The 11,097-nt window shown below is 44.3% G+C and overlaps 1 protein-coding gene across 2 annotated transcripts in view; it reads left to right on the forward strand.

The window, feature by feature from the left end:
* ric1 (RIC1 homolog, RAB6A GEF complex partner 1) overlaps positions 1-11,034 on the forward strand; it is a 40,056-nt gene extending 29,022 nt beyond the window's left edge. For both annotated transcript variants that reach the window (XM_044332861.1, XM_044332860.1), the window contains exons 11-27: positions 480-710; positions 807-1,019; positions 1,179-1,217; positions 1,889-1,999; positions 2,400-2,489; positions 2,588-2,748; positions 3,386-3,524; positions 3,646-3,762; positions 3,908-4,315; positions 4,509-4,820; positions 4,979-5,137; positions 5,339-5,475; positions 5,581-5,861; positions 6,033-6,245; positions 6,406-6,583; positions 6,749-6,937; positions 7,102-11,034. In XM_044332861.1, the coding sequence (XP_044188796.1) occupies positions 480-710; positions 807-1,019; positions 1,179-1,217; positions 1,889-1,999; positions 2,400-2,489; positions 2,588-2,748; positions 3,386-3,524; positions 3,646-3,762; positions 3,908-4,315; positions 4,509-4,820; positions 4,979-5,137; positions 5,339-5,475; positions 5,581-5,861; positions 6,033-6,245; positions 6,406-6,583; positions 6,749-6,937; positions 7,102-7,417 (3,294 nt within the window). In that variant the 3' untranslated portion in view covers positions 7,418-11,034. The remainder of the gene's footprint in view (positions 1-479; positions 711-806; positions 1,020-1,178; positions 1,218-1,888; positions 2,000-2,399; positions 2,490-2,587; positions 2,749-3,385; positions 3,525-3,645; positions 3,763-3,907; positions 4,316-4,508; positions 4,821-4,978; positions 5,138-5,338; positions 5,476-5,580; positions 5,862-6,032; positions 6,246-6,405; positions 6,584-6,748; positions 6,938-7,101) is intronic.
* The last annotated feature ends 63 nt before the right edge of the window (positions 11,035-11,097 follow it).

Genomic DNA, 11,097 nt, shown 5'->3' on the forward strand with positions numbered 1-11,097 from the left:
GGTCAAGCGCATGTGTTTAGCATCTGCCATGTTTTTTTTTTTTCTTTCACCCTATAATTAAATCTAAAAATAGAACAATAAAAATCCTCATTTGTATATCATATTTCAAAGATTTAACACTACAGAGATCATTGAACGAGTTCACATAATGGTCAATAATGACAGAAAATAAGATGGCAGAGTTAAAAGCAAAAGTGTTTGTATTTTTTGATGTGTCCCATGACAGGGGTTAATGGAAATTAATTACGAACATTCGTTAATTACATCTGTTTCAATTAGAAGAATGACAGTTATGCAAGTTACACATGTATTGCAGATACTTTGAGAGTTATTTTTTACATGTTTTATTGTGTGTTTTTAAATGATTTTTCTACACATTTGTAGATTTTTTTTTTCTTTTCAACGTTTGCCCTTCACATGTAAAATGCATTTTTGTTACTATCATGCATTGTGAAACTTGTACTCTGCCCCCTTTCCAGAGCTGGGGAGCAGAGGGTTACCACCTGTGGGTAATCCCTAACAAACAGGAGAGGAGGAGGAAGGAGGAGCAGCAGCAGAAGGAGGAGGAGGAGGAGGGGGAGGGCGACGACGACAAGAAGAAGGAAGAGGAGGAGGAGGTAGAGATGGTTCCACCTCCTCAGTCCTCCCTGCAGGCTGGCATACTGCAATTCCACTTTATCAAGAGTGCTCTCACAGTCAACCCCTGCACGGTGAGAAGACGGATGGAAACACAAAGTAGAGTCAGTTTTGTGTAAACATCCGCATTAAACATTCACGCTCTGTTTGCTCCTCTCTCGGCTGTACAGAGTAACCAGGAGCAGGTGTTACTTCATGGTGAAGACCGCCTCTACTTGACCTGTGGTGACCCCACACAGGTCCACAACACCTCTGACACACACCCGCACACACACTTGCACCCATGCGACAGCAGCCCACTGCACCATCCCCCCGACCCCGACTCCTCTCTCTCTCAGGGACTCAGCACTTTACTGGGACACAAGCACTGGCACGTGGTCCAGGTAAGGATGCACAGTCATCATATGGCAACACACCAACGATGACAAGAGTTTTTAAATATTTCTTCGGATGCACATGTTCAAAATTTATTCTTGAATCAGCAACACAGGCCCTATAATTTTATTTATTTATCTTGTATTTCTCGTATTCTTTTCCTCTAGATTCACAGCACATACCTAGAGAGCAACTGGCCTATACGGGTAAGTGTGTGAATGTATGTGTTTGTAATTTAGCATCTGGCGCACCAGTGTGGGAATATATGCGTGTTTGTAATTTATCATCCTGGCGCACCAAGTGTGCACCAAGTGTCAGAAAAGATGAAAGTCAAAGAATCATGTGTTAAATTATCTTCAAAATTCTCTCTCATGATTACTGAACACATTGACTTTGTGATGTCATATGTGGGGAAATGAAAGCATCTGGTAGCACAAACTGGTTCAAACAAACATTATTTAGAGCAGTCATTTCATCCAGGACACGTGTGTGCTCAGACTGTAAAAGCTGTAAGATTCCTGAATTTACATAGTTATGTTTACAAAGTAAGCCACCAAGAATTATGATCATTATGCGAGGTGTTTTAAACGTTTTTCAATGACAAAATCTGCATGTTAGTTTTAGTTAAAGAGGTTTGTCTTCTTGGAGAGCTTGGAGGAAGTCAGGAGCAGTTGCCGTTGTTGACCTTTAAAGCTCATAATGTGTGATAATGGACAAAACAAACTTGACTTTGTCAGTATGTCAGTAAACCAGTAGTAAATACAACATGTCTATAAAACTGTTGACCCTGTGTTTTAGTTTTGCGTGTGTGTTTTCCTGATTGTGTGTATTTGCATTCTGTGTCAACACTTGATATTATACTGTTTGCCTCACACAGTTTGCAGCCATAAACACAGCAGGCCAGTGCATGGCTGTAGCAGGGAGGCGGGGCTTGGCACACTACTCCTTATTCACAAGGAAATGGAAACTGTTTGGAAATATCACTCAGGTATGTGACACTGTAGACTGGAGGACAAAACAATCTAAATGTAATCTGAATGGCATCAGTACAATCACCAGTGAACAACTGGTGGTTGGAAAATGTTACCTCAGGACCATGGTAATATTTCAAGACGACATGTAATTATCTCTGCCTGCCATTGAAAAACTAGCAAATACTTCATACTTTTAATTTCCATGTCAATCTACATATTTCATGCGATTCATGCTATTACCCAGCCAGCAGTTCTTTGGAACGTAGACTCACATGGAAATTTGCAGCAGCAAAAGTAAAAGCATTTAGGAAAAAAAAGGAATAAATCTTAAGCACACAAATTAAATATAAATCCCTTGAATCCGTAGCTCAAGTTACACATCTGTGTTTGCATTTCTCGTGCGGTTCCTTGCAGGAGCAGAACATGACAGTAACGGGCGGTCTGGCTTGGTGGAAAGACTTTGTGGTGGTGGCCTGTTACAATTTTATAGACCAGCAAGAGCAGGTGAGACTGAAGCACCAACTACGTCGCTATTGTTCCTCATACGTCACTCTGTTTCTTGTCGTGTTAGTCTCATCACGATGTCTCTCTTCTAACACCAGTTGAGGCTCTATCACCGATCATCCAACCTGGACAATGCCTTCGCTTCGGTCACTAAGCTGCACTCAGACACTCTGCTGCTCAACGTCTTCAGAGACATGGTCATCTTGTTCAGAGCTGACTGCTCCATCTGCCTCTATAGTATAGAGAGGAGGAACGACAGGTGGGCTATTTTTGTACACGTTATACTTGCAGTCTGAGTTTATTGTATTTGTGTGGACAACGTAGTTATAATATTCTTTTTCTAGACTTTTACTCCACCTCTCTTCTTCCTTTCACACACTCCTGCACCAGGGAAATCCCTGGCACCAGTAGTCATAATAGTGTTAGGTAATAATGTTACTCAGCCACATTTTCTCTCAGGAAAAGCGGCTTCTAGTAAAAGCTAATGATCTAATACCCATCACATGACAGAAATGGCCTCAGCTTTACGTCTTGCTGAGACTAGTCCATGTTTGTAATAAACTGCCAGCCTCAAAACTTTAAAACTTTGGCACCGTCTTAATGATTTGTGCTCACCTAAATAGTTGTTTTAACTTTGAATTGTTTTTCAGTGACTTTTCACTCAGATACGTTGACTAAATTTAAACGAGGCACCTACCTGAACAAAATATTTTAGTGCACTTTTAACACTGATGCTGAAGTATTGAAAGAATTTAAAAGAAAATGTGTGTCTTCTTGACATTCAGATGTAACCTCTCATATAACAGCTTTTTCAAACACCTTGTCTCAGAGCCGTTTCCGTGTATTAGTGTTTTTACTATAAAGTCTAACATGTGTACCTATATTTGACATTCCAGTCCAAACCCGTCAGCCAACGTGGAGTTGCTGCAGGAAGTGTCGATGTCTCGCTACATCCCTCACCCTGCCCTCGTGGTGTCTGTCACACTCACGTCTGTGCGCACAGAGACTGGCATCACGTTGAAAGCCCCGCAGCAGGTAACACAGGAACACACTGTGGCACTCACAGACACACACACACAAACACACACACACGCACACACGCACAGTGAATTATAAATGTGTGAATCCTTGTTTTACATGTGTTTGTCCATCTCAGGCCTGCATGGCAGAGAGCATCATGTTAAATCTGGCTGGCCAGTTGATCATGCTACACAGGGACCGTTCAGGGCCGCAGGTACGAGAGAAGGAGACGCCTGCCATCAATAAGAAACCGGTGAGTTAAAACACCTCACTTGGATTGTCAGTGTTCCAACTTTTCAGCCGCTTTCACCTTAATTCAGAAACTATGTCAGAAACTTAGTTTACATAAATCTAAAGCAACATAAATCCCTATAACTATGTTATTCTTCCTCCCCTAGCTACCATTTTGTCCTCCGGTGGTGCTGGCCCAGTGTGTGGAGAATGTGTGGACCACCTGTCGCTCCAACAGGAAGAAGCGCCACCTGCTCGAGGCCCTGTGGTTGTCCTGCGGTGAGGCGGGCATGAAAGTCTGGCTGCCGCTGTTCCCCCGAGACCACCGCAAGCCTCACTCCTTCCTCTCCAGACGCATCATGCTGCCCTTCCACATCAACATCTACCCACTGGCCGTGCTGTTTGAGGACGCCCTGGTACTGGGGGCAACCAATGAGACCGTGCTGTACGACGGGCTGCAGGGATCCTCGGAGCCGCTGGAGGCGCTGTTCCCCTTCTGCACCGTAGAGAGGACCTCCCAGATCTACCTCCACCATATTCTGAGGCAGCTGCTGGTTCGCAACCTGGGTGAACAGGTATGTAGAGGCTCCTGTTTAACACACTTTACTCACACAAACAATCTCTATGTTTGCATTTAGTGAACCATGTAAATGGAAATACAAACTGTTCCATATCAAGATCACATTGTGAGCGCCGGTTGTTTGCACACCCACAAAGTACACAAACTGAGTGCATTCTTTCCTCTCCTTGATGTTCCCTCTCCCGCAGGCTTTGATGCTGGCTCAGTCGTGTGCCTCCCTCCCCTACTTCCCCCACGTCATGGAGCTGATGGTGCACGTGGTGCTGGAAGAAGAGGCAACATCACGGGAGCCCATCCCTGATCCTCTGCTGCCCACCGTGGCCAAGTTCATCACCGAGTTCCCCCTCTTTCTCCAGACCATCGTCCACTGTGCCCGCAAGACGGAGTACGCCTTGTGGAACTACCTGTTCGCTGCTGTGGGGAACCCCAAGGACCTGTTCGAGGGGTGCCTCATGGCTCGGGATCTGGACACAGCAGCCTCCTATCTGATTATACTGCAGGTAGTGACTATGATTGGAAACACGTGTAAACACATGCACCTCTCTTTTAATAGCATAACGCAGGGATTATCAAACATTTTTTTAGCCTTTTTTAGATGTCATGACATCATAAAAATACTCTTTCTGTCTCTTCTCCCGTTCTCTCACTTCATGTAAAGAACATGGAGGTTCCAGCAGTGAGCAGACAGCACGCTACGCTGCTCTTCAACACGGCGCTTGAGCAGGGCAAGTGGGACCTCTGCAGGCACATGATCCGATTCCTCAAAGCCATTGGCTCCGGAGAGATGGACACTCCGCCCCCGACGCCCACCACACAGGTGAGGAGATTCCCATCATCTCAGCACACATTCCAATTTCCTTTTCTCGCTGCTTTCTTTGACCCCAGCTACAAAAATTATTTAGGAAGATTTACAAGCTTAAGTCTTGTTGCAACAATCTGATTGGAAGTCTTATACACAACATAGAGTAAACCTTTGTGTAATCATGAAGCCGCTCTGACTGTGTATCTCTGTCTGTAGGAACCCAGCTCAACTAGCGGTTTTGAGTTCTTCAGAAATCGCAGCATCAGCTTGTCTCAGTCAGCTGACTCCATCACTACGGGCAAGTTCAACCTGCAGAAGACCTTCAGCATGCCCACTGGACCCTCTGCTAAAGGGTATGGAAATACACACACACACATATATACCATAGATTGTGATCAGTATTATAAAATGTTCTCTATCACATCTAAATGTTTCCATATTTTCTTTCCTCCTTCCAGTCGGGATGTTGAGTGTGCAGAGAACATGTATATCGACATGATGCTCTGGCGTCACGCCCGCCACCTCCTGGAGCAGGTTCGACTCCGCGACCTGGGATGCTTCTCCGCACAGCTGGGCTTCGAACTCATCGGCTGGTTGTGTCGCGAACGAAACCGCGTGGCCCGTGTTGATGATTTTGTTTTGGCATTGAAGAGACTCCACAAGGATTTTCTCTGGCCGTTCCCCGTTATTCCTGTGGGAAGCCTCAGCTCGCCACTGAAGAACGGACGGTGTCGCACAGGTGAGTGACTCAGGATCCATCCAGGAAACGTTGAGGAGTAAAACTAAAACAAATGCTGTTGTTTTTCAAATGGCTCTTTTTAATTTTAAGTTGTTTGTTTCACACATCAGATATATAACAGTATCTTTGGCTTTATGTCCATTACATCATACTTTCTGTCGTTGTTTTAAGTGCTGAGCACACGGCTGTTGAAGTCGCAGTCAGCTGACAGCTTGTTGAACAGCGACATGGACACAGCTCCCCCTCAGGCTCCTCCCAGCAACCACACCTGGTTGGACGGGCTCGGGCAGAGGACCAAAGACATGGACACGGCCTCGTCCGCTCACTCTAACCAGCACTCACCACAGACACATGATGCTTTCCTGTCGCTGCTCACCAACAAAGGTAATAAGACCTGAAGACTTGCTCCCTGTCCTGTCCATGTTCAGGCACAGATCTGATCTACCTTTTATTCTTGTTGACATGTGTTGTCTGTTATTTTAGTCAGTGTGAAGTGGTCACAAGCTTTCTTTTTCCACAACCCTTTTCTCTCTCCTCCCTCTAGTGGAAGAGTACAGTATTGGCTCAGCCACAGACTTAACAGAGACCAGCTCAGTGGTAGATGGTGATTGGACGATGGTCGATGAGAACTCCTCGACTCTGAGTCTGAGCCAGGCCGAGCTGGAGCACATCTCCATGGAGCTGGCCAACAAAGGCCCGCACAAGTCGCAGGTGCAGCTCAGGTAAGATGCCATCACCAAACGTCACCCCTGGGTTACAATGTAGTGTCACAAGTAATAAAAAAATTGTTACAGTATTATAGTTTGTCATAATATCATAATCAATGTATAAGTGTGAAGTGAAACCAAAGCCAGTGTTTGACAGCTCTGCCTCTCTGTGACTTTCAGGTATCTCCTCCACGTGTTCATGGAGGCGGGTTGTCTGGAGTGGTGTGTTGTGATTGGTTTGATCTTGCGGGACGCAAATGTCATCAGGCAGGTGATCAGCTTCCTGGACAGCCCCGAGGTTCCCGCAGAAACTGTGCAGAGTGTCCGAAATGGCTTGTTGGCTGTCGACACATGGGCCTCTACTGACTGGTGGGTATAGCATGTGACCTGTCCGGATGTCTATTTATTTCTCCTGTTTAAGCACAGTAATATTGTGAATGTTTATAATGTGTTTTTCCAATGTAATCAGGGTGAAGAACTCTTACCCAGTATTGTAAAACCTTTTTCATTTCATCTCTGTCATGTTTCTCCAGCCTGGGATACAAACCCTTTCTCAACCTGATCCAACCGCATCTGCAGCAGCTGATGGATTCAGCGGCGGAGCAGGTGCAGCCCGAAGCCTTCCAGCCCACCAGCCAGAGCTCCAAACTTGTCGGCTCTGAGGGGCTGGGAGGTGCCGCTTTACCGCGTCCCGAGGACAGCAGGGGAGCAGCGGCTCCGCTGGGCCTGGCACTACCCTCCCTCGAACCCACCGGAGGTTTTCCGCGGCCCCCCTCTGAGGACTGTCCTCCCGAGCAGACAGAGGAGCAGGGAGAAGAGGAGGGAGCCTATGACTGCACCTTGTCCTGAACTCAGGAGCCTCATCTGGACTCTAACCTGTGAGCTTTGGGCCCGCGTGAGAAAAGGAAGAGGAAGCAGCAGCAGTTGCTGACTGGAAATAGACTTTATTTTTGTGTGTGTGTCTGTCTGTCTGTGTGTGTGTGTGTGTGTGTGTGTGTGTGTGGGGATGTGTGTGTGTGTGTGTGTGCACAGAAAGTACCTCTCCTGCAGGTTCTTGCTTCAGTCAGTATTATCCACTCTTCAGATTTGCCCTTTGTGTCGACTAGAGCCCCTGTGGATACTGAATGACAGACAGACCAACTGGCACAAAGACATGACAGCACAACCAGAGAAAGAGTTCAGTCTGACAGCTTAGTTTTTCGAAAAATGTGCTGTTGGAAAAAAAAAAAAAAAAAAAAGGTCACCTGTGTCAGTTTGTGTGTTTCCACGTGCTTTGTGGTGTTCAGAAGCTGTAGACCAGCACAGGAAAGCGCCAGGCTTTCTATTCCAAGACAGATGTTTTGTGTGTAACTTTTCTTTGGCACTTTTAAGTGCAACTGGAGACTTTGAAATGTTGTTTTTTTTTTTTTTTTTCCCACAGTCCAGACAAAAAGCTCCATTGTTCCTTTTCAGTTAATGCAAGCAGCGCAAGAATCACGAAGACAAAAAAAAAGAAACCCTGTGTATTTGATCATCATACTACGTTGCTGAGGATAATGTAGAACAAAGCTCTAGTCGTGAACCATTCACAAGATGCACTGAAGTGTGTCTGAGCCTACAGTAAGTGTGCAGTTGTGTTTGTGTGCACAAGGGGTGTTTCATACTTTCATACCTCATATGATTTTAAAATATTTTGTGATACCTTTTTCAATAATGTAACAGTGTACAACAAGATGACATTATTTTTCTATCGATTACACCTTGTCCCTCCCTGTAAAACGCAGTCATGGTATGAATTCTGTGTAATTCTTGAGAAGTGACGACCTTAAGATTTCTAAGAAAATGATCTCTGAGAAAAATCCACTATTACGAGTGCAGACTAGTTTCTTACCACTGATCAGTACCTGCGTTCATGTATTTTTCATGCACCAGATGAGGTTTTAACAACGCCCCGACCTTGCCGACGTCCAGGCCCCAAAGTGTCTGAGCCAATATCAGTTGCTCTCCTTCGAGTGGGGTCCAGGTTTTTAGACAACAAGCAAAGCAGATTGCTGCTGAACTGGCCAGATTTCAGGCTGCAGTGCGGTGAAGGGCCTGGGCAAAACAGATGCTATAAAAACCAAATCATATGATGCTTTATCCAGCTTTTTAAACACACATTTGTGTTTGTCTGAGAGACTGAAAATGTGTGTCCTATCATCAGTGAAGCAGATCATGAATATCGTGTTATTAAAGCCATCCTACTCTGTAGATTTTGTACCTATCCCTTGTTGCCAGAACATTTGATTCCCTCTTCAGTAGTGTTAACAGTGACACCTTTTTTTTCATGTGTAATGGACCCCCATCATCTGATAAGGACTCATATTTCGTCCAGTCCCATACTTATTATACTCTGAGGGTCCGACAACGTGCATATCCCATCGCTGATCTGCTCAAGACAATGAGAACCAATTCCGCCACGACACATGCGTTTTTGTGCTCCTGTGTGGATTCCTGAACATGTGTATCACAATGTATTGAAAACGTGTTGATACAGTATGCGTGGTGACTTTCATCACATGGGATTGATTTTTATTGTAGTAGTCCTCATTATTACTATTATTTATTGGCATTATAGCTGAGTTATAATTGCTGAATTGATACCTGGAGATGTGCTTGTTTTTTTTTTTTTTTATGACTGATGGCAAACCCCCCCCCCCCCCCCCCACTTCAGTTAATCAAAGACGTATATTGGCTCTCTACCGCAAGCACTAAAGGTTAATCATGGATATGTCAGTATTATATTGTGCAATGTATTGAAATGTTACTCAGCTTTATTTTTTATGTTCACTACTTCTTTTTCCATTTTGTCCCCCATCTGTTTGCTTGTACTTTTCATGATAGATCAAACTATATTTTACAGATTTGTTTTGCTCTCTTGTCTGGCAAGATGAGTTGGGTGTGGTATCGGGTTAAAGGATAAGGCTGGCAGTATTCTCTATTTTTCTTATCGTCAACAAATCTCACGTGCCAAGCCAAGCCAAGAATGAACTCATCCTACTTCCAAGTATTGTGTGTGTGTATCCAAAGCCTGATATCATATTCCTCTGAGCCGTAGACCTCCATTGTTGTCCAAAAACTATAAAAACACATCAGTGAGTCACACTGCTGCACTGAATGACATGTTCTTTCACATCAAAGGCAGTGACTACTGTAGTTTATGTGGAAAAAGCTCCAAAGACTAATTACAGCGATAAGATTTTCATTCTCAGGAGAGTAGTTCCTTGTACGGCAGACGTCACTGCGGATGTTTACATAGCTTCACCAGCTTGTTGTGCAACATATCACAATCTCTTGACTTTGCACTGAAATTCTTTGAGAATTTACAATGTAGTGCAAAGTGAAGAGGTTGTGTTATGTAGCACAACAAGCTAGCGGAGCACGGGAAACAGATGTGTTGCTGCACATGCGCAATGGCGTCTGTTGTACAAGGAACTACTCTCCTGAGACTGAAAATCTTATCGCTGTTTCTAAATTCTTGAGCCATTTCTAAACAAACTGTGGTAGCCATTGCCTTCGTGTTGTAGACACATGTCGCCCGGTGCAGCAATGTGGCTCATTTACTTGTTTTTAATAGTTTTTGGACAACAATGGAGTTCTACAGCACAGAAGAATAAGATATATCAGCTTTGGATATACACACAATACTTGGAAGTAGAATGAGTTTATTGTCGGTTTGGCTCTGCACATGAGATTTGTTGATAATAAGAAAAAAAAAAACAGAAAATCACCAGCCTTAGCCATGAAAAATTCCGGTTTTCTGTTTTTATAAATTGCCTGTATTGTTAGAACACTAACGAAAGGGCAAAATGACTGCAGTGTTGTTGACTCTAATCTACTGTTGTCAGTCAACATGAATCCTGTCTGTTGCACCCTCGGTCTCCACTCTGAACAAGCCTACAGCTACACTACGCTGCTCCGCTGTAAGCTTTACTTGAAAAAAAACGGTAACTTGATGAACCAAAGACTTTAACGTCCAGAGGCCTTCTGTTTTAACCGGTTGCTTCGACTGAGCGCGAGTCATTAATATGCAGAGGGAACAAAACCTCACACACAAACCCTCCCTCTCATCACAAACATAACCATTGACGCTCAGAACTAATGCTGACGGCATACGAGACAATTTCCTACGGAAATGAATATTTCAGATCTTTTATGGTTTCCTTCTCCGCGGGCGAGGAGTGGTCAGGTGTGTCACATGGTACGCGGGTTTCAGTTCACTCAGAGGTGGACAGCGCTCCCTCCCTCCCTCCCTCCCTCCTGTGTACAGTTTAAAAAGTATTGCCTGCTTCCTGTCTCAGAGTTCAGTTTTATTTCTGGGGCAGCAGCAGACATCCTCAATGCAGTGTAAAGATACTCTCTTGTACATTTGCCTTTTCTACTCATGTTTGGTTTTCTACTTCATTTTTTCCTTGTACATAAAGACCAATAAATTATTTTTAAAAATGGTTCGTTTGTTTCATTGAGTACCATTATTTCCAAGTATAATCTGATCTGTTTGTACATGTAAG

This window comes from Thunnus albacares, chromosome 18 (genome assembly GCF_914725855.1).
Source record: "Thunnus albacares chromosome 18, fThuAlb1.1, whole genome shotgun sequence".
Taxonomy (NCBI): domain Eukaryota; kingdom Metazoa; phylum Chordata; class Actinopteri; order Scombriformes; family Scombridae; genus Thunnus; species Thunnus albacares.